Source organism: Lemur catta, chromosome 7, assembly GCF_020740605.2.
Source record: "Lemur catta isolate mLemCat1 chromosome 7, mLemCat1.pri, whole genome shotgun sequence".
NCBI classification, from domain to species: Eukaryota; Metazoa; Chordata; class Mammalia; order Primates; family Lemuridae; genus Lemur; species Lemur catta.
This window is the reverse complement of record NC_059134.1, coordinates 104,932,322-104,954,404: the sequence shown is the minus strand read 5'-3', so window position 1 is coordinate 104,954,404 and position 22,083 is coordinate 104,932,322. Positions and strand designations below refer to the sequence as shown.

Below are 22,083 nucleotides of genomic sequence, written 5' to 3'. Positions count from 1 at the left end.
CAGAAGCCTGGAGAGCTGCTTCTTGGTGATAAGCAGGCAGTAACTCCATCAGACCTAGATTTGGGAAAGGTGTCTCTGGTCACAGCCTGCATCAGGGCAGTGGCCATGGGGATCCTGAGAAGTGGGCGGGTTCAAGAAGATTCTCAGGAGGCCAGACAGGAGGGTATGATGACAAATTAGATTAGGGGAGGGGCAGAAGAAGAGGCAGGAGTCAAGGAACAGAAAACTGAGATTCTGACTTGGATGTGTGGGTGTGTAGGGGTGTCACCCACTGAGAAGGGGACCTTGCCATCTCTGATGAGCTCTGCTTCCAGGCTCTGCTGGGGCTGATCCAAGGAGTGCACAGAGACGGGGTTCCCTGCTTTGTAAAAGGGTCTTGGTTGCTGGCCCACGAACTGGCATGAGAATTGAGCTCCATGTGCCAGGGCTGGGAGGAGGGTCCCAGAGAGGGGCATGTTGAGATAGAAACACTGCCTTGAAAGGTGTAGCTTTCCCCCGTGGGTGGGCTCTCAGCAGAGTGGCTTTCCCTTGCCAGGAAGCACTGAAAGTTCTGTGCTGGGAGGTTTGACCCCACACTGTGGAGTCATCATGAATGAGCCTCTGGGTGGGATGGGGTGCAGAGAAAGGAAGCCGAACCTAGTGTGCTGGCCAGGGACCTGGGTCTACAAGCTGGTCAGTAGGGTGGGGTTGGGTGCAGGGTCCTTGATCCTGAGGTGTGGGGACAGGATTGGGTCTGGAGCAGGAGGGCTGGGGTTTGGGGCTACAGTAAGCCTGGAGTCTGACTGCAATTGTCATGTTCCAGATTCTGGGTGACCTGTCAGGATTCTGGGTTCAGTTTGGGTCCCAGGTTACCTGTCCTGGTCCTGAGACTGTTTCCAAAGTTCCAGGTGTTGGGTCTAGGATGCTGGTCTGGAGTTGGTGGTTCAAGTCTAGATCTGGGCCCTGACTCCAAGTTTAGGGTTCAGGGTCATGGTAGTGATCTGGGTCTGGGACCAGAGTCCAGGCTGGGGTTAGTAACCAGGATTGGATGGAGGTGATGGTCCAAATCTGGATCTGGGGTCCTGTTGGGGGTCTGGGGTCAGGATTGTAATCCAGGTCTGCGGTTTGTGACTGTCTGAGTATGGAGTTGGGGACCCAGGGCTGTGATCTGAGGTCACAGTCAGGGTCTGAGGTAGAAGTCCCGGATTGTGTTCTGAAGTCTGAATCTGCATCTTGGTCAGGGTCCGGGATCCTTGTGATCCACGTCTGGGGTCGGAGCCGCGGTCCGATCGCGGAGTGTGGGATCCAGAGGTGCGATCTGAGGCTGTGGCCAAGGGCTAGGTCCAGGGTCGTCTTCGGGACCGGGTCGGGGTCCAGGATCGAAAGCGGAGGTCACGGCCAGGGTCTGAGGTCGTGGTCCCGGGTCCGGTTTGGTGTCCCGAGGTCAGGCTCGGCCCCGGCCCGCGTGGCCTCCAGGGGGCGCCGCCGCCCGCCCGGCTCGGCCCCTCGCGGGCTCGCTGGCGCTGTGCGCGGCAGGCGGGGCCGGAGGCGGCGGCGGCTCCCGGGCGCGGGCGGCGGCGGCCCCGACTGCAGTCCCGGCGGGAGCGGAGCGCGAGCCGCGGCCGGGCCCGAGCCGGCGCCATGGGGCGGCGCCGCCTGTGAGCGGCGGCGAGCGGAGCCGCGGGCGCCGAGCGGGGCCAGGCGGGCGGCGGCGCGCCCAGGCCGAGCGGGCCGCGGCCGGGCCGGGCCGAGCGCCGACGAGCGGGAGCGCAGCGGAGCGGCCGCGGCGGGAGGAGGCAGCGCCGCCGCCAAGATGGCGGACCTGGAGGCGGTGCTGGCCGACGTGAGCTACCTGATGGCCATGGAGAAGAGCAAGGCCACGCCGGCCGCGCGCGCCAGCAAGAAGATCCTGCTGCCCGAGCCCAGGTGAGGGGGCGCCGCCGCGCGCCCGACCCCGGCCGGGCGTCCTGCCCGCTCCTCCCGCAGCCTGCCCGAGACCTCGGCCCCGCACTCGACCCCGCAGCCCCAGACCGCGCGGGGCTGGCCCCGCGACGCCCTGCGGCTCCGCAGCCCCGACCGGCCGGCGTGGTGCCCACGGGTCCAGAGCCCCGAGCCCCAGGCCCCGCGCGCCTGAACTCGGAGCGCCGCCGGCCCCCGGCCCCGCTCCGCCGCTTCCTGCATCGCGCTCGGCCGGCTCCCCGCCGCTGTCAGCCCCTGGCTCCTGCCTTCTCCCACAGCGGCCCGGCGCGCCCCTTCCTCCGAGCAGCCCTCGGTCCCTGTGGGTCCCCTGCGCTCTGCGCGCCACCATTTACCCTGCCTGACCGTCTCACCCATCCCTTGGCTGCCCCCGCTCCCAGCACCCCCCATCCCCCGGGGTTTCCACTGCCCCCACCCGACCTCCCTCCAGTCTGCACACTAGTGTGAGGTTGGAGGGGGACTCTTCCCCACTCCTCTGGTGCGGTCACTGTCCTGGGGTCGGGTCGGAGAGTGCTTTCGGGATGGTGCTGATGAGGACCCTGGTGTGGTGCGCACACCATCTCCCCCAGCACACCTGCAGCAGCTGGACCACGGCTGCCGCCTCTCTGTATGACAACTGATGTCACCACACCTGGCATCGAAGTTTAAACTGTTCGGGATGTAGGTGCAGAAGTGTAGAGGGTGTGAATTAGAGCTGTGGCTTGTCCAGCATTTAATGGCTGAGAGTGTTTTCCCATTGTTTGAGCCTCATAGCAGCCCATGGGGTGAGTAGGTGTGGTTTTGTCTCCATGGAACAGGTGGGGAAGCTGAAGCCCCTGAAGTGAGTGGCATGCCCAATGTCACAGGTAATCCCACGTGGCACCTGGCCACCAGATCAGGGCTTCAGACTTCTGGTTCTACATTTTGTCCACTACTTTGGGCTGAGCCAGGGCCTGGCAGATGTGCCCACCACAATTCTTCGTGTCACGTGGCAAAGCCCATGCCAGCAACTCCTCATGCCTGCTGGTGCCCCAGTGGGCCGGGGACTGGGCCTGTCCTTGCTGCCATGGTCTTGTCAGCTGACTTTGGGCAAGTCTTCTCCACTTCTGGGCCTCAGTTTTCTCATCTGTGAAATGTGGATAGTGTGAAGTAAGGGCTGTGACCCTGTGATGTCCCCAACTTTCGAAGTGGGCTGCAGGGCTGCCATGCCCATGGCTCTCACTGGCCCCCTCCTCTGTGCCCTGCTCACTGGGTTTCAGATTGACTGAACCCCAGGCCTGGGAGAGGAAAATCGGTCTGCGTTTTGAAAAGGCCGTTAGGGCCCTTTTTTTGCTAAGACATTTGCAATCAGATTTCTCAAAACAGGAACCAGACTGACTGTCAGCTGGGGTTGTCCAAGGAGCAGTGACAGTTAGAACAAAAATGAGTTCAGAAATGACAAAGCCACGAGGGAGGAAACGGGGGAGTCAACCTCTAGGGTTCAAAACGGCTCTCCTTGGTGGCCACAACCTTGAGACCCTCCTGCAGGTTGGAGTTCTGCAAAGTGTGAGGTGGGGCCTTTTCTGGAACTCTCTGCGTTTGGGTAACCTCCCCAGAATGCATTGCTCCTGATGGGGCCCCACCTTGGGTTGGCTCTGCAGGTGTTACAGCCCTGAGAAACAAGCTGTTCTTCTTTTCCTGTCCCCTTACCATCTGTGGTGGTGATGGTGGTGCTAGGAGCAATGATGGAAATTGTAATAACTTATCGTTTATTCTGACATCGGTCATCCTCAGTTCAACAAAAACCAACCTGTGAAGTTGGCAAGCCCATGCCTTGCATGTAGTAGTTGTTTAAGAAATATCAGGGCTGTGTGATGTCTCATCGAGTCCTGAATGGAGACAAGGTACGCTGTGGGTTTTAGGGGAACGGCAGGAGACTGAGAGCCAGGCATCACAGTTTCTGCATAGGGTCACCATCAGCAGTGTGACACTGGGCAGACTGCTCACATCTGGGAAACGGACTGGAGGCTCTAGCACTGCCCCTCGGCGTCCAGCCCTCCTGTGCCACAGAGTGTGCCACCTTTGCTTTACACTTGGCACACGCAGTGGGTGTGATTGTGAAGGTGATCGTGATCGTATCTCATGTTTGCATGGTACTTCCCAGTTTGCAGAGTGCTTTTTACTCCATTTTATCCAACCTTGGGCAGCAGGCCCAGCAGGCGGTATTCTCCCCATTTAACAGTTGAAGCCACTGAGGCTTAGGAAAGGGAGAAGACTCGCCCTGGTCACAGGTCTGGCTGGAAGTGGACCTCAGCTTTCTGGGCCCAGTGTTCTCCCCTGCTGTGCTTCATCTCTGCCCACCCCCGAACACCTCTTCTCGGGCCCCTGTCCACATTTTGTGGCCGGGGCCGCCGACACCCCTGTCTGCAGAGCAGCAGGGCAGGCCCCAGTGCTGTCAGCTGTCTCAGTTCACAAGGCCCAGCTCCCTCCCCGTGCAAAGCTGTGCACAGAGAGGTAGCTCCGTGCCAGGGGTCCCCGCGGATACAGGGTCCTGTCTTCTCCACACCCGCAAGGCCAGGGTCAGGGAGCGAGGCCATGGTATGTCCCCATGACAAGGTGCTGTTGAGCGTTGTCACCACCGTGGGGTGGTCCATCTTGGCAGCCTCCCCAGCCACGAGGGCAGCCGTGGATTGTGGCTTGGCTGGGAGCTGGGGCTGGCATCTCAGCTTTCACTTCCCAGGGCTGGGGAATGGGAACAGTGGGCACAGTGCCACTTTCAGTTGGCACAGGGGCCTCCCCTTCTGTCACCCTATAGAATCCAAGGAAACAGACCCATTTCCTGACCTTGTAGACGGAAGGCAGCGCTGTGTACCTGGGAGACAGGACAATTAGCTTCTCTTCCCCCTGCAATATCGGCTCACCTGGGACCCAGGCAGGCCCCTTATCCTGGCTGGGCCTGCCTCAGTTTCCACCTCAGTAAAATATGCTCTGGCGTCTGTGGTCTGGGCGGGTCCTGAAGGGGCTGCTGTCTCCCTCTCCCCACCGCGGGAGCAGCAGCCTGGTAATTATCATCATTTGCTTAATATGACCGCTGAGGCCTCCTGTAATTAATCTCTGGGCTCCTGGCTGAGGAGCCTTGCCCTGGCTGTCCCAGGAGGTGCCCCTGCCCTCCCCAGTGACAGTGGCAGCCCCGTGGCAGATTGTGGGAGCTGGGTGCCTCTTGCAGCCTCCCGTTTTCTTGGCTATTTCCTGGTCCCTCCCCCACCTCGAGTTTCCTCCTTCCGGCCCCTTTCTGGCTTCCCTGGCTCCCCAGACCTTGCCCCTGTTCCTCTGCTGCACTTCGTTCCTGTTAACTCTTTGTAGCCAGGACTTCCTGCCCTCCATCTGTAGGGGAACGTTCCCCCTCCTTCCTCCTCCACTTCTCCAGCCTTCCACTCCAGTGGCAGCGTCCTCCCCATCCTGCCCCTGAAAACAAGATTATCTTTTCGGCAGTCACTCCCTCTGGGCCATTGAAGCTGCTGCTGTTCCCCAGCAATGGGTCTCTGGGATGTCTTTTCCCATCTGTTTTCCTTTCCAGAGCATGAGGTTTCACATATTTGCCATTAAGCCGCCCGCCTGCTGTTCCCGGGTAAATGGATTTGAAGGGAGCATGAGTGCTGCAGCTTGGGATCCGTGCAGGGGAATCTGGGCTCTGTCAGCCTGGAATGATGTGTCCTATTAATGCACAACCAGGTCCTAGTAGTAAGTTCCCAGTGAGGTCAGGTGCAGGCACGCTCACTCTCCTGGCCCAGGTGGGCTGGCAGAGGGGCTGAGCTCGGGCGGTGGGTGCAGGCTGCAGGTGCATGGCTACTGCTTCCAGGACACCAAGCTCCTGCTCAAGACAAACAGCAGGAGCAAGAGCACGGGACAGTCTTGGAGGTGCACATGGCCTCCATCATATCTGCCCTTCCTTCCTGGGTCCCTTCCCCACTGGCTCTGGATGGGTCGGCTCCCTCCACCGCATGGAGTTACATTCAAGTTATTTCTTTTCTTTTTTTTTTTTTTGAGACAGAGTCTCACTCTGTTGCCCGGGCTAGAGTGCCGTGGGTCAGCCTAGCTCACACCAACCTCCAACTCCTGGGCTCAAGCAATCCTCCAGCCTCAGCCTCCCAAGTAGCTGGGACTACAGGCATGCGCCACCATGCCCAGCTAATTTTTTTCTATATATATTTTTAGTTGTCCAGATAATTACTTTCTATTTTTAGTAGAGACGGGGTCTCGCTCTTGCTCAGGCTGGTCTTGAACTCCTGACCTCAAACGATCCTCCCGCCTCGGCCTCCCGGAGTGCTAGGATTATAGGCGTGAGCCACTGCACCCGGCCCATTCAAGTTATTTCTGATCTGCTTCAAACGAGATACTAAAAATGAGGTGCTTGGCTGCAGCTTTTTTTTTTTAAAACAATAATGTCCTTTTCTGTTTTGCTGCTTACTGTAGAGAGACATGTCTATGCTGGCAAAGGTGAGTTTTCTGGTATTGATGTGCTGGCAGCTCTGTTCTCTGACTCCAGAAGCCAGCCCGGGTTTGGGGCAGGGGACAGACCCCTCCTAGGAACTGTAGGGCAAGGAGTTCTGGAAGTTTGTTCTTGGTGCAACTAAGGTGATGGCAGATTATGGTCTCTGTGTCGGCATTAAATTGCAGGGTGTGGGTGCTCGTGTCTTATTCATGAAGAGGCCGTAATGTTTGACGAGGGCCCAGAGCGTGTCTTACCGAGCATCCCTGCAAGGAAGCCTGGGCCGCTGCAGAATCGGGGGCGCTCGCGTACGCAGGGCCGCTGTCCTTCCAGTCCCCCTGCTTAGGGCTTGCCCCGGACTCTGCTGGTTGGGGTTGGTCTTCCTCATTTGCTTCATGGCCCCATCCTTGAGCTCTGAGGACATTGTCAGCCCCAGAGAGAGTCATTGAAAAATATTAATAAGAAGCCCCAGGGGACTTCCTCCTACCGCTGCCACCTCGGTGCCAGGTTTCCTGGAAATGCCACGGGGAGCTCCTCAGCTGCAGCCACAGGCCCTGCTCCTCTGGCTCCCTAACCGTCATCTCCCAGAGCGTGGTGCTGCCCAGAGTGGCTGCACCAGACCGCCGGGCCGGCCGGTGGCCTCCGAGCCAGCTTGCACTGTCCTGGGATGTCGAGGCTTTGGCATCACTGGCACACGAGGAGCACAGGGACCAAGGCTGCTTCCCACCCTGGGCTCCCAGGAGGCTGCTACCTTTGCCCTGCAGCGCTTGGTGGGGGGAGGGGAGGGCAGCCAGGGCATGGTCAGGATCCTCTGAGACCCTGCACCCCGCTCTTCCCCCGAGACTGGGGCAGGGCCGAGGGTGTGTGCTGGGAGGCGTTTTCTCAGGGAGGGTTTGGACGTTTTCTTTGCGTCTCACTCACTGTGGGCCTCTGGGCCAGTTGCCCAGTCAGCGTCTTCTAGCCTGGTTTCCTCGCCATCGGCATGAGCGTGTTTGCCTCTGACTCCCGCGGTCCCTTCCAGTCCCCATGGTCCCTTCTAGTCCCCACGGCTGTTGCCTCTGGCCCTGAGCGGGAGGCCCCTGGGCAGGCCCAAACCACCACACCACAAGAGCGTGGGACTTTGCTTCTCTTCTGAACCGTGAGGTATATATTGGAAGGTACCAGAAGTTCTCCCCCTCAGCACTCACCCCCTGCCTGCACTGTACCATCGTGCCACCCAGCCCTCAGCGCTCACCCGCTGGGAAAGGAAGGGAGGCTGGGCCGCGGGAGCAGCTGGTGCTGGAGCGGGGCTGGGCTGCTCCCTCCCACCGCTGGGCACCGAGCACCTCTGTGCCAAGGTGCCCTTGACGCCTTGGCCCGGCAGGTATCTGGCTCTACCCCCTGGGGCCGCAGGTGGAGCAGCCCGTGCCCAAGGCCGTCTGTGCAGGGGCAGTGGCAGCCACCCGCCCGGTTCAGCCGTTGGGCCCAGCCCTGGCCAGCAGGAGGCTGCCTGGCCACAGGCCCCATCCTCCAAGGACATAGCAAGTGTGGAACACAGGCCCAAACAAGACCGGTTCGCATACGATCCCCTTCTAGAAGGAGCAGCGCAGGCTGGCGGCGAGCTGTGGGGCGCTGGGGCGCGGGGCCCGGGCAGCGCTCTCCCGAGGCCCGGGAGGTGGGCGCGGGCTGACGGCCTGGCGTTCTAGCAGAGCTCCTCTTCTGCCATGTCCTCTCAGGCTTCTTAGTTATTTTTCATCTATTTATTAATCAAAGGGATGAAGCAACTATTTCAAAACCAACACTTTGAAATAGTTGCATGTCAAACGTGATAAAAATAATTGAATACAGTAATAAATATAGTAATAGGGGAAAGTGTGGAGATTTGATTTGCTCATTGAACTGAGCTTGGTAATTCTTGTAACCAATTCCTGCCCAAAGTGATGATGGAATTTTTATTCTACTTTTTCATAGACCCAAGTACAGGTGACCTTGTTTATGACACAGTCCACCACTAATAGCCCCTCTTCCAATTTTCTTTCTTGGTTTTTTTTTTTTTTTTTTTGAGAAAGTCTTGCTTTGTTGCCCAGGCATGAGGGCAGTGGTGTGATCATAACTCACAGCAACCTCAAGCTCCTGGGCTCAAGTGATCCTCTTGCCTCAGCCTCCCAAGTAGCTGAGACTACAGGTGGGTGCCATGACACCCAGCTAATTTTTCTATGTTTTGTAGAGATGGGGTCTCACTCTTGCTCAGACTGGTCTCGAACTCCTGGCCTCAAGCAGCCCTCCCACTCTGGCCTCCCAGAGTGCTAGGATCACAGGCGTGAGCCACCCACCCAGCCAGTTTTCTTCTTGTTGTGCTTTCCTTCCCATCCCGTTCCTGATGTTGAACGAATGCAGACAGTCTGAGTTTTTCTGCCATCAGCTGTAGTTTCTTCAAACTTCTCTCCCAGGGTACAAGAAAACTGTGTTGTTCTCAAAGTGCTCTCTGTTTTCATTGGGAGGTTTTTGGTGTCGTAAGACATGCTACAGTCTGGCTTGGGCATTGCTCCCGTCTTTTGCGGAGCCATTCCCACTCCTGGTTCCTTCACCTATTCAGCAGAGCCCTTGCTGTCCACCAGCCACTGTCTTCTTCCCAGCTGGCAAACGGGGGCCATGGGCCATGGTGGGTGCGGGCGGGCGTGTCAAGCGAGCAGACCAGGATCCTGTATAGGGAGCATGCTGTGCCCTCTCAGGTTTTTAAATGGACATCATGGTGGTGGCAATTCAGCATTTTATTGACATCCTCAATTTATAAATGGGGAAACTAGATATTTAAAGTCTGTGACTTGGCCTGACCTCCCAGGGAAGGAGGTGGGCAGAGCCATCTGGAACCCAGCCTGAGTGCCCATCCAACTGCCAGAGTAGTGGAGGCTCTGAGGCTCTTCCCCAAAGGGATTGGTAACTGCGGGGTCCTTCTGTCTGGGACTACTCAGGCCTTTTGGTTCTCTTGACAATCTAGAGTGGGTCTTGGGAGCCACGTGCCCCTGGATATCAGGGTTGTTGACCTGGGTGGAGGCAAGGATGCTGCTCTGGGCTCGTTGCCACTCTAGACTCTGCCAGTATCAGGGAGCGGGTATTGGACAGGAAGGTGACCCAGCCCAGGAGGCTGCCCCTGCCTCCTGTGCCCGCCCGTGCTTGCCACCCTGGCCAGAGCTTCCTCCAGTGACATGTTTTTCTAACCTGCCAGCTCCCTCGGCCACCAGCCCCATGGGAATAGACAGGAAACCCTAAAAATTGCCACTTTTAGGGCCTTCCATTCACGGACTCTGCTCAGGCCTGGCCTCGAGTTTGGGCTTTATTTGTGGGGGTTGTTTATTTTATTTAAAAAACATTTTTTTCTTTTTAAGGAAGAAAGTGCAGTGGTGTGGGCTGGGAAAAATGCTGTGGCCATGCCCAGGCGTGGCTTGTGAGGGGAGGGCCAGTCTTGGAGTCCAGGGTCTCGCTTCCTGCTCTTGCCTGGGCCTGGCTGACAGCAGAGCCCTGGGAAGGAGGAAGGCTCTGCCTGGCAGGTTGCCGGCTGTCGCAGGCAGGGTGTCTTGGTGAGCACACTTCCCCATGGGAGACCTTCCATGCCGGGTGATCGCTGCTCTGGGTTATGTGGCGGGAAGTGGTAGTGGCTACACCCTGGCTGCCGGGTGGCCATTCCCTCTGCCAGGTTGGCACCAGCTTTGCCGGTTCCCATGAAGCAAGCCTGGGGCTCAGGAGGGCGTGCCAGTGAGGCCCCAAGGCCCCCATTCCCAGGGCCATGCCCAGCTCTTGGTGGGCTCCCGCGCCAGCTGGAGCTGCTTTCCTGCCATCTGCAGCTACCTGTCCACACTGCCCATGGGGCCAGCACCCGACACGTCCATCTGACCCCCACCGCCTTCGGAGATTGGTGTTTTGTGATATTTTTTCCCTCTTTATTGCTTTTTCCCATCCCCTCTGTAGATCAAAATGTCCTAAAACATGAGAGTCGGGTGCAAAAGTGGAGCTCCCAGAGCTCAGCCATGGGTGCTGAAGGTGCCGCCTTCCCGGCCCTGCTCACAGGCGAGATCCACGTACCTGGCCTGCAGGTTCCCGGCTCCGCGCCCCCGTCTCCCTCTGCCCAGTCTCTCAGAGGCCTCCCTGGAGCCCGGGCCTCTGGTCTCCAGGCCCCAAGGGCAGCGACTGTGTCTTTCTCAGTTTAACAGATTTTTACCAAGCTCCAGCTGTGTGTGAAGCACCACGTGAGACTTGGTTTCTGTCTACTGTCTCCCATGTCCCTGTGAGTCCCAGGAGCCAGGAAACATGTCCTTGGCAGTAGTTGATGGACATGAGCCAGTGTGTGGTCCCCAGAAGGGGAGGGTGTGCCAGCGTGGATGAGGAGCCCGTCCCAGCCTCGGAGCCCCTGCCAGTTCCAGGAGGGTGTCCTTGCTTTGCCAGAGGGAGAGGGCCACCTCGGAAGTGGCCGCGCAGGGGCCCCAAGCCTGGGCTCTTCTTTTCCCAGCTGGGCAGGGTTTGTGCCTAAGGAGTCACAGGATGAGAACACAGGGTCACCAAGGCCTATCCTTGTCATCAGCGCCATCCTTCCTGTTGGAGACAGCTTCAGGGGAGGTCACGGCATCTCCCAGCCTCTGAGGGTGGGGAGCAGGCGAGGGGGACCCGGCTCGGCGTTGTGCCAGCGACAGCCGACAGCCCCGTGTGCTCTCCTGCTGTCTCTCCTGGCCCTTCCTGAAGGGGGCTCGGCTGCAGGCGACAGCACGGGAGGGCCAGGCCTGGGTTCCACTGCAGCCCTTGGAAGGACGGTGCCGAGCAGAAACAGACAAGAGCCCCCAGGCCGTGCCCGGCCCTGCCCGGAGCCCATGCTCCTCAGATCTTCCTCGCTGCAGCCGCCTTCTTCCAGACCCCGGCCAGGGCCTGGCAGCCCTTGCAGGGCTGTCCTGGTACCGGCCGGCCCGAGCCTTCTTCCCCTCCTTCCTGGCCAAGTGTCGCCGTCTGCCTGGGCTTCCTCCTGTCGTGCCCAGCAGAGCTGGTCTGCCCACCCCTGGACTAAGCCTGCTCCCTGCCCCCTCCCTGGCTCTGAAGCCCCCCTGGCGTGCAAGGCCCTGCCCCCCTGTGCTACCTGCCCTCCCCTCTGTGTCCTCCTCCCTGCTGCCTGCTCATCTCTGGGCAGACTGTCCCCTGCCTGTTCCCATGTCCACCCACCTGTCCTGGCTTCACCACCTGCCGACGTCCTTGGGCACTTGGGGAACCCAGTGAAGTTTTGCCTTCTCCACATGGCCTCTCCGACGACACAGAGGCCCCCCTTCCCGAGTCTCGCACCAACCATGGGGACCAGTGAGGCTTCTGCACTTGCTGTGTCATACCACAGCCTCAGAGCCTGCACCCCAGGCACGACGCACACAGGGCCTCCTGTATACATGTGTGGCAGGTTCTGGTGACAGCAGCCTGGGTGACCAGGCCAGCCAGCCCTGGGCTGGGCTTCCAGGGATAGTGCCAGGGGCTGTGCCGAGCCCAGAGAGCCCAGACGTGCAGGTCCGAGTGCTCCCCAGTCTCTCCACGGCCCGCTGGCGGCCCACAGGTCCCGAGGGCTGTGTGACCGTGGCGTGGGCTCCCAGGGCCAGCTGTGGCAGGGCTGGGCTGGAGGTGGCCCAGGAGAGGGGAGTAGGGGACAGCAAGGTGGTGTCTGAGGCATGGAGTATGGCCTGGGATGGCTCTGTCAGTGTTGGGGGTGGGACAAACAGGGTAGGGCATGTCGGGCTGGGTTTGGGGGGTCACAGTGGCCAGCCCCTCCCCTACAGCCCTACCTAGCAGCCCAGGAGAGAAGTCTTGCTTTTTATCCAAGTATGAGGGACACACAAACTCAGGCGTGGCTTTTTTATTAATTGAGATACAATTCATATAACATACAATTCATCATTTTAAAGTGTACAATCCTGTGGTTTTCAGTACGTTCACTATGTGGTGCAGCCCACACCCCTATCTAATTGCAGAACATCGCCATCACCCCAAAAGGGAAGCCTGTACCCACTGGCGGTCACTCCCCTTCCCTCTCCCTGGGCCCTGGCACCACCGATCTGCTCTGCCTCTGGGGCTGTGCTTGTTCTGGACATTTCGTATAAATGGGATCACGCGTGTGGCCTGTGTCTGGCTTCTTTCCCTCCACATCATGTTCCCAAGGTCCACCCGTGTGGTAGCAGGTGTCATGCTTCGTTCCTTTTTCTGGCCAAACAACATGCCGTCGTGTGGATGGGCCACGTTTTGTTACTCTCTTCACCCGCTCGTGGACCGGGCCTGGCTTTTGCGACTTGGCCCAGTGCCCAAAGCCGCTGTGCAGTAGCGCCGGGACCCACGTCCTGCAGGCAGTGGGCTCTGAGCAGGAGGCCCTGCCGGCCTGACCTGCGGTCGGGGTGAGCGAGCGGCCCTGCGGCACGGCCTCCTCCCTGGAGGGAGCAGTGTCAGCCACCGGCAGTGCCCTCAGCTGAGAAACGGCCTGGGCCTGCAGCCCTGCTGGGCATGGGGGCTCCCGCTCACCACACGTCCCCTGTCGCACAGCATCCGCAGCGTCATGCAGAAGTACCTGGAGGACCGAGGCGAGGTGACCTTCGAGAAGATCTTCTCGCAGAAGCTGGGTGAGTACGGCAGCAGCTCTGCCAGCCCCGGGGCTGACCTCCTGCCCCTACCCTGGCCGCAGGCAGTGATCCCACTCCCGGGAGGGTCGGCCTCCCATCCACCCGGGACAGGCCAGCCGGCAAAGCCCAGGTGGCCACGGGGGCTGCTCCAGGTTGGGCTGTGTGACCTCTTGTGCCTCCAGCCCCTGGCTGTCAGCCTAGGGAGCCCCGTGGTGGGGGTGGGGGCCCCGCAGTCTTCCAGGACCGCCAGGGAAGTTCCTCCTTTGGGGTTTTTGTTTTTGAGAGTTGCAGCTTCCCCTTGGCGAGGCCGCAGCTGCTCTGGGCCGTTGGTAGGACTGACAGGAAGAGGCGGGGCCCTTCCTGTGGCGCCTGCCGAGCTGTGGTTGGCCCGCCCCCGCCCCATGGGTCCTTTTGTGAGCGACCTGCTCAGTGCTGGCCCCTCACTCTTCCTCCTCCTGGTGCCTGGTGCCTGTTGTCTTAGCGGGACCGGCCGGGCCCCAGCACCTCCCCGCTCTGGCTGCCCTTCCAAGAACAGGCTCAGCTCCGGCCTGGGCGTGGCCGGGCCCAGGCAGTGATGTGTCAGGAAGCACACCACCCTTTGGGTCTCTGGCCTGTGCTGTGTGACCTTGGGCAAGTTTCTTCACCTCTCGGGGCCCAGTGGTGTCCTCACCTGGGAAATGGGACTCAGAGCCTCGCTGCCCGGGACTGTCAGGGTCAGACGAGGCGGTGTCGGTGAGAGCACTCTGCCTGCCCTGAGCCCTGTTTACAAGTCGCCAAACAGGCCAACCTCACCAGAAATGATGGTTGCACACTCTGAGTGCCCAGGCAGTGCCCCCAGAGTCGTGGGAAGCCACCCAGCACGAGCCCGGTCACCCATGTCAGACTAGAGGCCTGAGTGGGGCTTAGCTCCCTTTTGTCCTCCGGCAGCTGCTCTGGGCCCAGGCCCCAGGCCCCCACTCCCTGGGAGGGGCGAGGACATCCTGTCCAGGGTCTCCTGAGAGCCCTTCCCCCAGCCCGTCCTACCTCTCCCCGTCTCCTGTGGACCGTCCCCCTGCAATGCCCCTGCACTGAGGCCCCAGTCCCAGCGTCTTTCCTGGGACTTGCCACTGGGCAGAGGAGCCCTCAGTTCCGCTTATGCCTCTGCCGCATACCACATCTCTGCCAGCTTCCTTGAGCCTCAGTTTCCCCAACTGGACCCACCCTCTCTGCCTGTTTGTCAGGGCTGCTGTGGACAAGAGCCAGACAGTGGGGGAGAGACATGGTCCAGAAGAGGGGCACAGCCCCCTTGCTCTCCATGGCAACCGTCCTCGACCTGGTCCAGGTGGCCGGGGCATCTGAAGGGCCCCCAGGCATGACCTTGTCGCTTGTGAGGAGCCCGCCTTTGGGTGGGGTGGGCCTCATGGTGCAGGTGCAGGCCCCTGGGCTGCATGGAGGGGGTGCCCAGGCACCAACCCAGGGCTCTCCGACGCCAGAGCCAGCCCCCTCTGCCTCTCCATGTGCCCATCACTTTCCAGCCTCCACTTAGGGAAGCAGATTTGGGAAGTGAGTAGAAACGCAGGGGCCCTGACTGAAATTCAAGAAATCTCCAGATTGGCAACAGCCTCAGCGGCCACCTTGCCCAACCCCTGTCCTGGGACAGACACCACATTTGGCCCACGATGATAGGGAGGCCCCTGAGAGGAGGTGTGGCTCAGTATGACCCAGCACGGTTACTTTCAGGGTACCTGCTCTTCCGAGACTTCTGCCTGAACCACCTGGAGGAGGCCAAGCCCTTGGTGGAGTTCTATGAGGAGGTGCGGTGGGACCTCACCTGGCACTGGGTGGGTTGGCAGGGCCCAGTGGGCCCAGCCCTGCTCTGCCTAGAGAGACGGGAGGAGGCTGGGTCAGTCTTTGTTGAATCCATAAGACACCTGTGGCTGGCGCCCCTGTGCCCTGCTGGGCCACAGATCACCTGTGGGACTCCTGTCCTCCAGATCAAGAAGTACGAGAAGCTGGAGACAGAGGATGAGCGCGCGGCTCGCAGCCGGGAGATCTTTGACTCGTACATCATGAAGGAGCTGCTGGCTTGCTCTCACGTGCGTGTCCCCGGCTAGCTCACCCTCAGGCTCAGTCGGACCGTGTGCTGGCCCAGAGTCGCCAGGGGGTTGGGAATGGAAGAAAACACCCTGTGGAGAATTCACAGCCACCTTTGTCTTCCCTAGCCCTTCTCGAAGAGTGCCACCGAGCACGTCCAAGGCCACCTGGTGAAGAAGCAGGTGCCCCCGGATCTCTTCCAGGTGTGTGCCGGGCTTGTTCCCTGCTGCTTCCTGGCTCCTGCCCAGACAGGGTGGCCCCTGACAGCCCCAGGTCGAGGAGTCTGGCCAGTTTGGGGTAGGGCCTGGGCAGCCATGGTCATGGGGGGCCCAGTCACCAACTTCTGGCTTCCTCCCTTAGCCATACATCGAAGAGATTTGTCAGAACCTCCGAGGGGATGTGTTCCAGAAATTCATCGAGAGGTGGGTGCAGGGGCTGGTGTGGGGGAGGAAGAGGAGGAAAGGCCGCCCTGAGCAAGGGTGTGGGTGGTGTGCAGGACGGAAGCCAGCCCGTGGTAGGCCTGGGGCAGGCAGGTGCCTGGGCACATCAGTGGCCTCATTGCAGGGCCTCCTGAGCGGTCAGACAGGCTTCTGATCATCCTGGGCACCACCCTGCTCAGCACCAGGCAGCTCAAACCTGTTCCAAGCAATTCTTTGGGGAGCCAGGGACCACCTATGCACGCTGCCCGCCATGGCCCACACAGCTAGAATCGGCCAGGTGGGTGGGAGTTCTAGGCAGATTTTAGCTAAATATAAGGAGCAGCTTTTTTAGGGTCACAGCTGCCCAGCCGTGGAGTGAGCTCTGCATCACAGGAGGTATGCAAGCACAGATAGGTGGGCTCTCATCCAGAATATGGTAGCAGGAAGTCTGGGTTAGACTCGAAGACCTGCTCCCTAAGCTGATCTGATCCTGACAGGAGCCCATAGCTAGGTGGCTGTGGCCACGCCGGGCACCTGAGTGCAGGCTGGCCGGCACTGAGGATGGGCAGGCCCAGCACATGTGGCTCCCACAGGATCCCAGAAGAGGACACCAAGGCTTAAGATGTTTCCGCATCAGACGGGACCCCGGGGAATGGCAGCAGCGCGGGGCAGGCCCACGCCAGCATCCTTCTGCCTACTTTCTGAGTCTCTCTGAGCCTGGGTTCTTCTCTTACAGCGATAAGTTCACACGATTTTGCCAGTGGAAGAACGTGGAGCTCAACATCCACGTGAGTAGGTCTGGGTGGGATGTGGAGGGCCGTGCTCCCTACTGCTCCTCTCCAGGAAGCCAGGCCCGTGGCTTGGCAGGGCTGGGGAGGTCAGGGGCGTCTGCCTTTCAGGCCCTGGGGCGGTGGCTATGGGGGTCAGTGCCAGGACCCCAGTGGCAAGGGTGGCCAGGACATGGGTTTGGGGGACCCTGGCATAGGGCCAGCCCCTGCAGCCCAGTACCTCTGCCCCGGGGCTGGGCCAGGCAGCCTGCCGTGACCCCAGCTGTTACCACCCCGTAGCTGACCATGAACGACTTCAGCGTGCACCGCATCATCGGGCGCGGGGGCTTTGGTGAGGTCTACGGCTGCCGGAAAGCCGACACGGGCAAGATGTGAGCACCCTGCTCGGCTGGAGTTTGGGGGGATGCCTGAGGGAGGGGCAGGGCTCCCGGGAGGAGGGGAGGCCTGAAGGCACGAGGATTTACAGGGGGTGCTGGGGGTGGGGGGCCCGTGCTTCTGGCTAGGGGCTCTGACAGGCAGGTCTCTGCACAGGGCCCTGCGCTGTTCCCTCTGTGCCGCAGTGTCCCTCCCTCCACCTGCTGGTGCCGTGACCCTCCTGCAGGCTCCCCAGAGCCCCCAACCTGCCACACTTTCTCCTGCCCTCTCTCCCGGTCACATGCTTGTCCTGTGTCCTGTCTTCCCGGCTAAGAGCCCCCAGGGCAGCCCTGGCTCCACTCCGCAGGGGCGTGCTGACCGCCCCCGTCCCCACAGGTACGCCATGAAGTGTCTGGACAAGAAGCGCATCAAGATGAAGCAGGGCGAGACGCTGGCCCTGAACGAGCGCATCATGCTGTCCCTTGTCAGCACCGGGGTGAGCTGGGTGTGCCGGGCTGCCGCCAGGCCAGCATTGGCCCCGGGACCTCGGGCAGCCACCGCTGACCACGCCTCCCCTCCTAGGATTGTCCCTTCATCGTCTGCATGTCGTACGCGTTCCACACACCGGACAAGCTGAGCTTCATCCTGGACCTCATGAATGGTGAGTGCGGGCTTGGTCCCGGGGGAACAAGGGCCAGGGCTGGGGCTGGGCAGGAAGCTGAGCGCCACCCCGTGGCTGCCTCCCTTAGGCGGGGACCTCCACTACCACCTGTCCCAGCACGGGGTCTTCTCTGAGGCCGACATGCGCTTCTATGCGGCGGAGATCATCCTGGGCCTGGAACACATGCACAGCCGCTTCGTCGTTTACCGGGACCTGAAGGTGACGCTGGCACAGACGCTTCGTCGTCTGCCCTGCTGCCCCCTGGGACGAGGCCACCTGTCCTCCTGCCCTGAGCTACTTTCTGGGTTCAGTTGTGACTGGGAGAAGGAGACCCTGCCTGGGCCTTCTCCCTGGACACCCACGATCCTCTCAAGCGAGGAGAGTGACCCACTGGCGTCGTGCCTGGGCAGCAGCTCACTGGGCTCCCTCCACAGCCAGCCAACATCCTGCTGGACGAGCATGGCCACGTGCGCATCTCGGACCTGGGCCTGGCCTGCGACTTCTCCAAGAAGAAGCCCCACGCCAGCGTGTGAGTGCCCCGCGCCTCTCCCCTTCCCTGCCCTCTGCCGCTCGAGCTCATGGCCTCCTTGCTCCCACAGGGGCACCCACGGGTACATGGCCCCTGAGGTCCTGCAGAAAGGCGTGGCCTACGACAGCAGCGCCGACTGGTTCTCCCTGGGCTGCATGCTCTTCAAGTTGCTGCGGGGGTGAGTGGGCCGTCCCAGGTGGGCAGGTGGGACGGCGCCAAGAGAAGCTCTTTTCCAGTCCAAGTAGGGGGCAGGGGGAGGGGAGCCCACAGCCACCTGGGTGTCTGGGGTGGCACCATCCCTGGTTCTGGATAAGGCTCATTTATCTGCCTGCCTCAGTTTCTCCATTCCTGTCCTTTGACCTGGGTCTTCGGCCCCTCTTACCCAGGCACAGCCCCTTCCGGCAGCACAAGACCAAAGACAAGCACGAGATCGACCGCATGACCTTGACAATGGTGAGTGTGGGGTCTCAGTGCGGGACCACAGTGGGGCTGGGGTCTCTTGTGTGCCAGGGTCATGACTCTTGGTTCTCACCAACCAGCAGAGATCTCAGGCCACTGAGCTTCTCTGGTCTCTGTGAGACAGACCTCCTGCCCCGCACCGCAGGTCTGGCCCTTCCCGTGTTGTCGGAGCACACACAGCCGCTGGGCCAGTGTCTCTCCCTCGGCCAGGGGCCTGGACACCCCCAGCCCTAGCTGTGATGGGGCCAAGGGCTTTTCCTCAGCCCCGGCCGACAGCCTGCTCCTCTCTCAAGGCCGTGGAGCTGCCCGACTCCTTCTCTCCGGAACTTCGCTCCCTGCTGGAGGGGTTGCTGCAGAGGGATGTCAACCGGAGACTGGGCTGCCTGGGCCGTGGGTGAGTGCCCTGGCTGCTCGGCATGCTGGGTGTCCCGTCACCTGGATGCCCCCATGGGTCCCTGCCTCCTTTGAAGAACTCCCAAGACGGGCACGGCCACCCTGTCTTTGGGCAGAGGGGCTGCCTGGGGGTGGAGCTGCTGGACCTGGCTGGCTCCCTGCCCCCAGAGGGGCCCTCGTAACAAAGATGACAGCGATGATCGCAGTTTTGTATGGTTATTCAACCTTTACTAAGTGCTGGCCACAGCACTGCAAGATTTGCCAATGTTAAAACTCCCCACACCCTATGATGTAGGAACTGCTGTGCTCCCATTTAGACATGAAGAAACAGGCTCAGGTTTAAGGAACTTGCCTAAGGTCACAGAGCTAGAAAGTGGCTGAATCAGGCCGGGTGCGGTGGCTCATGCCTGTAATCCTAGCACTCTGGGAGGCTGAGGCCGGTGGATCGCTCGAGGTCAGGAGTTCGAGACCAGCATGAGCGAGACCCTGTCTCTACTAAAAATAGAAATAAATTATCTGGACAACTAAAAATATATGTAGAAAAAATTAGCCGGGCATGGTGGCGCATGCCTGTAGTCCCAGCTACTCGGGAGGCTGAGGCAGTAGGATCACTTAAGCCCAGGAGTTTGAGGTTGCTGTGAGCTAGGCTGATGCCACGGCACTCACTCTAGCCAGGGCAACAAAGCAACACTCTGTCTCAAAAAAAAAAAAAAAAAAGTGGCTGAATCAGGAGTTAAACCTGGGCAGTCTGACCCCATGGCCCAGACTTAGCCCCCGACTTGGGGTGGTATGGAGCCCGGGTGACAGGCATCTCCCTGCAGGGCTCAGGAGGTGAAGGAGAGCCCCTTCTTCCGCTCCCTGGACTGGCAGATGGTCTTCTTGCAGAAGGTGATAGCCTGTGGCAGGGGTTGGGGGACACCCTGCAGCGCCTACCCCATGCTAAGGCCCGATGACCCCTGTTCTGCTGCAGTACCCTCCCCCGCTGATCCCCCCGCGAGGGGAGGTAAATGCAGCCGACGCCTTCGACATTGGCTCCTTTGATGAGGAGGACACAAAAGGAATCAAGGTACTGGGCCTTGCCTGGCCTCTCACCTGAGCCCTGATCCTGGCTGGGGGACCTTGTCCCTCAAGGCCCCTGCGAGCCTCCATGCCAGCCCTGCCAACCTGTGGGCCTCAGCTCCTCCACCCCACACTTCCCCGGGGGTGGCAGGTGGACCAGACCGTCCTTGCCCCTCCCTGGGTCTGGGCAGGCTTGTGGCTGACGGATGTCCTGGCACCTTCTGTCCATCCATGCGTCTCTGCCCTGTCCACCTGCTGAAGTTACTGGACAGTGACCAGGAGCTCTACCGCAATTTCCCCCTCACCATCTCGGAGCGGTGGCAGCAGGAGGTGGCAGAGACTGTCTTCGACACCATCAACGCTGAGACAGACCGGCTGGAGGCCCGCAAGAAAGCCAAGAACAAGCAGTTGGGCCACGAAGAAGGTGAGGGTCACCGGCCCCTGCCCACTTTGGAAGTGAGGAACCGGCTCAGGCTTAAGGCACTGACCTTCTGGCCAAGGTCACAGCCAGAAAGTGGCCAAACCGGGACTTAAGCCCAGGCTGGGCCAGGCTGAGCCCCCTCTCTCATCTCTTGCGTCAGACTACGCGCTGGGAAAGGACTGTATCATGCACGGCTACATGTCTAAGATGGGCAACCCCTTCCTGACCCAGTGGCAGCGGCGGTACTTCTACCTGTTCCCCAACCGGCTGGAGTGGCGGGGCGAGGGCGAGGCCCCGGTAAGAACTGGGGCTGCGGTCAGGGAGCCGGGCACCCAGTGGCCGGCCTGGCCCTCACCCACCGCCTGTCCCTCCGGCCCTGCAGCAGAGCCTGCTGACCATGGAGGAGATCCAGTCCGTGGAGGAGACGCAAATCAAGGAGCGCAAGTGCCTCCTTCTCAAGATCCGAGGTGGCAAGCAGTTCGTCCTGCAGTGCGACGTGAGTGGGGGCCGGGCGGGGCGGGCGGGGCGGGGCGGCCTGGGCCAAGCCCGCTGACCGAGCCTGGCTGCGCAGAGCGACCCCGAGCTGGTGCAGTGGAAGAAGGAGCTGCGCGACGCCTACCGCGAGGCCCAGCAGCTGGTGCAGCGGGTGCCCAAGATGAAGAACAAGCCACGCTCGCCCGTCGTGGAGCTGAGCAAGGTGCCGCTGGTCCAGCGCGGCAGCGCCAACGGCCTCTGACGCCCGCCCGCCTTTTATAAACCTTTAATTTATTTTGTCGAATTTTTATTATTTGTTTTCCCGCAAAGCGGAAAAGGTTTTATTTTGTAATTATTGTGATTTCCTGTGGCCCCAGCCTGGCCCAGCCCCCAGGGAGGGGCCTGCTTGCCTTGGCTCCTGCTGCCACCACCCCAGCCACTGTCCAGCGCCCTCTGTCCCGACCCAGGGCTGCCTGCTCCCAGTATCTTCCCGTGGGGGGAGCAGCAGCCCCCAGCAGCCCTCCCCTGGGGGACAGTGCCACACCAGGTTGTGCCACCTCAGGCTCTGAGCTGTGCTCTGTGCCCACGGGCACTGCCAGGGGGCCCAGCATCCCCCACCCCAGGGGAGGGCACAGCACAGGGATACTACTTGAATTTGCCCACCGAAGCCCCTCTTGCAACAGAGGGACAGAGCCCTGCCCTGTCCTGCCCTCTGGCCACTGGCGAGAGGAGAGGGCCTGTTGTCTCCCTGGCCCCTGGCCTCCCACAGTGACTTGGGCTCCTGTGCCGTTGTTCAGGAAAAGCCCCTGTGTCACTGGCTGCCTCCATTCCTGCCTTCCCTGGACACTGGGGGGCTCAGCCTGGAGGGTGGCATTGGCAGTGGGTGCTGCTGCCCTCCCCACAGCTCCCCTCACCCCCCACCCAAGCGCCCGGGCTCAGGGACCACAGAAAGGCAGCTGTGGATTGGGCCACACTGGCCTCGCCTGGCTCCGAGGTCCCCCTGTTGCTGGGCTGGGTGAGACCTCATCTGCCCAGGACCACAGGGGGCCAGCGGCAGGTGGGCAGGACAGTGTGAGGGGGCCAGCCCTCCCTGCCCTGGGCCTGTCAGTGTGCCCCCGGGCTGTCTTGTCCCATAGCCCACGTCATGTCAGTGCCACCACCCCAGGGCACCACCTCGCCCGCCGCATGCCCCCTCGTGCCAGTCGCGCTGCCGTGTGTGGTGTCGCGCCCCCCCACCCCTGGGGCTGGGTCAGTGCACCCTCCCCTTTCGTCTACTCACTCCCTGGGGCGTTTCTTTGCCGATTTTTGAATGTGATTTTAAAGAGTGAAAAATGAGACTATGCGTTTTTATAAAAAATGGTGCCTGACGTCTTGGCCGTCTCAGACTCTTTTTGTGCCTTGTGACCACTTTGCAGCCTCAGCTGGGGCCTGAGGGGAAGGTC

At 60.8% G+C, this 22,083-nt stretch overlaps 1 protein-coding gene and 1 pseudogene across 1 annotated transcript; one reads left to right on the top strand and one right to left on the bottom strand.

The window, feature by feature from the left end:
• The first annotated feature begins 1,541 nt into the window (after nt 1-1,541).
• On the top strand, nt 1,542-22,008 carry GRK2 (G protein-coupled receptor kinase 2). Its single transcript, XM_045558363.1, has 21 exons — nt 1,542-1,905; nt 12,935-13,011; nt 14,731-14,804; nt 14,985-15,086; nt 15,213-15,287; nt 15,445-15,506; nt 16,240-16,291; nt 16,571-16,662; nt 17,042-17,141; nt 17,228-17,306; nt 17,395-17,525; nt 17,741-17,835; nt 17,906-18,013; nt 18,222-18,288; nt 18,588-18,688; nt 19,509-19,575; nt 19,658-19,753; nt 20,008-20,170; nt 20,328-20,464; nt 20,550-20,663; nt 20,739-22,008. The coding sequence occupies exons 1-21, from the start codon at nt 1,793-1,795 to the stop codon at nt 20,901-20,903; spliced, it is 2,070 nt and encodes a 689-aa protein (XP_045414319.1). The 5' UTR covers nt 1,542-1,792; the 3' UTR covers nt 20,904-22,008.
• On the bottom strand, nt 8,335-9,036 carry LOC123642865 (annotated as a pseudogene).
• Nucleotides 22,009-22,083: the final 75 nt, after the last annotated feature.

Bases quoted from the DNA above. Each gene is read 5' to 3' on its own strand.
- GRK2 (XM_045558363.1), top strand. From the start codon at position 1,793: ATGGCGGACCTGGAGGCGGTGCTGGCCGACGTGAGCTACCTGATGGCC. The intron at 13,012-14,730 runs GTGAGTACGGCA...GGTTACTTTCAG, and splicing joins GATCTTCTCGCAGAAGCTGG to GGTACCTGCTCTTCCGAGAC. The intron at 15,507-16,239 runs GTGGGTGCAGGG...CTTCTCTTACAG, and splicing joins TTCCAGAAATTCATCGAGAG to CGATAAGTTCACACGATTTT.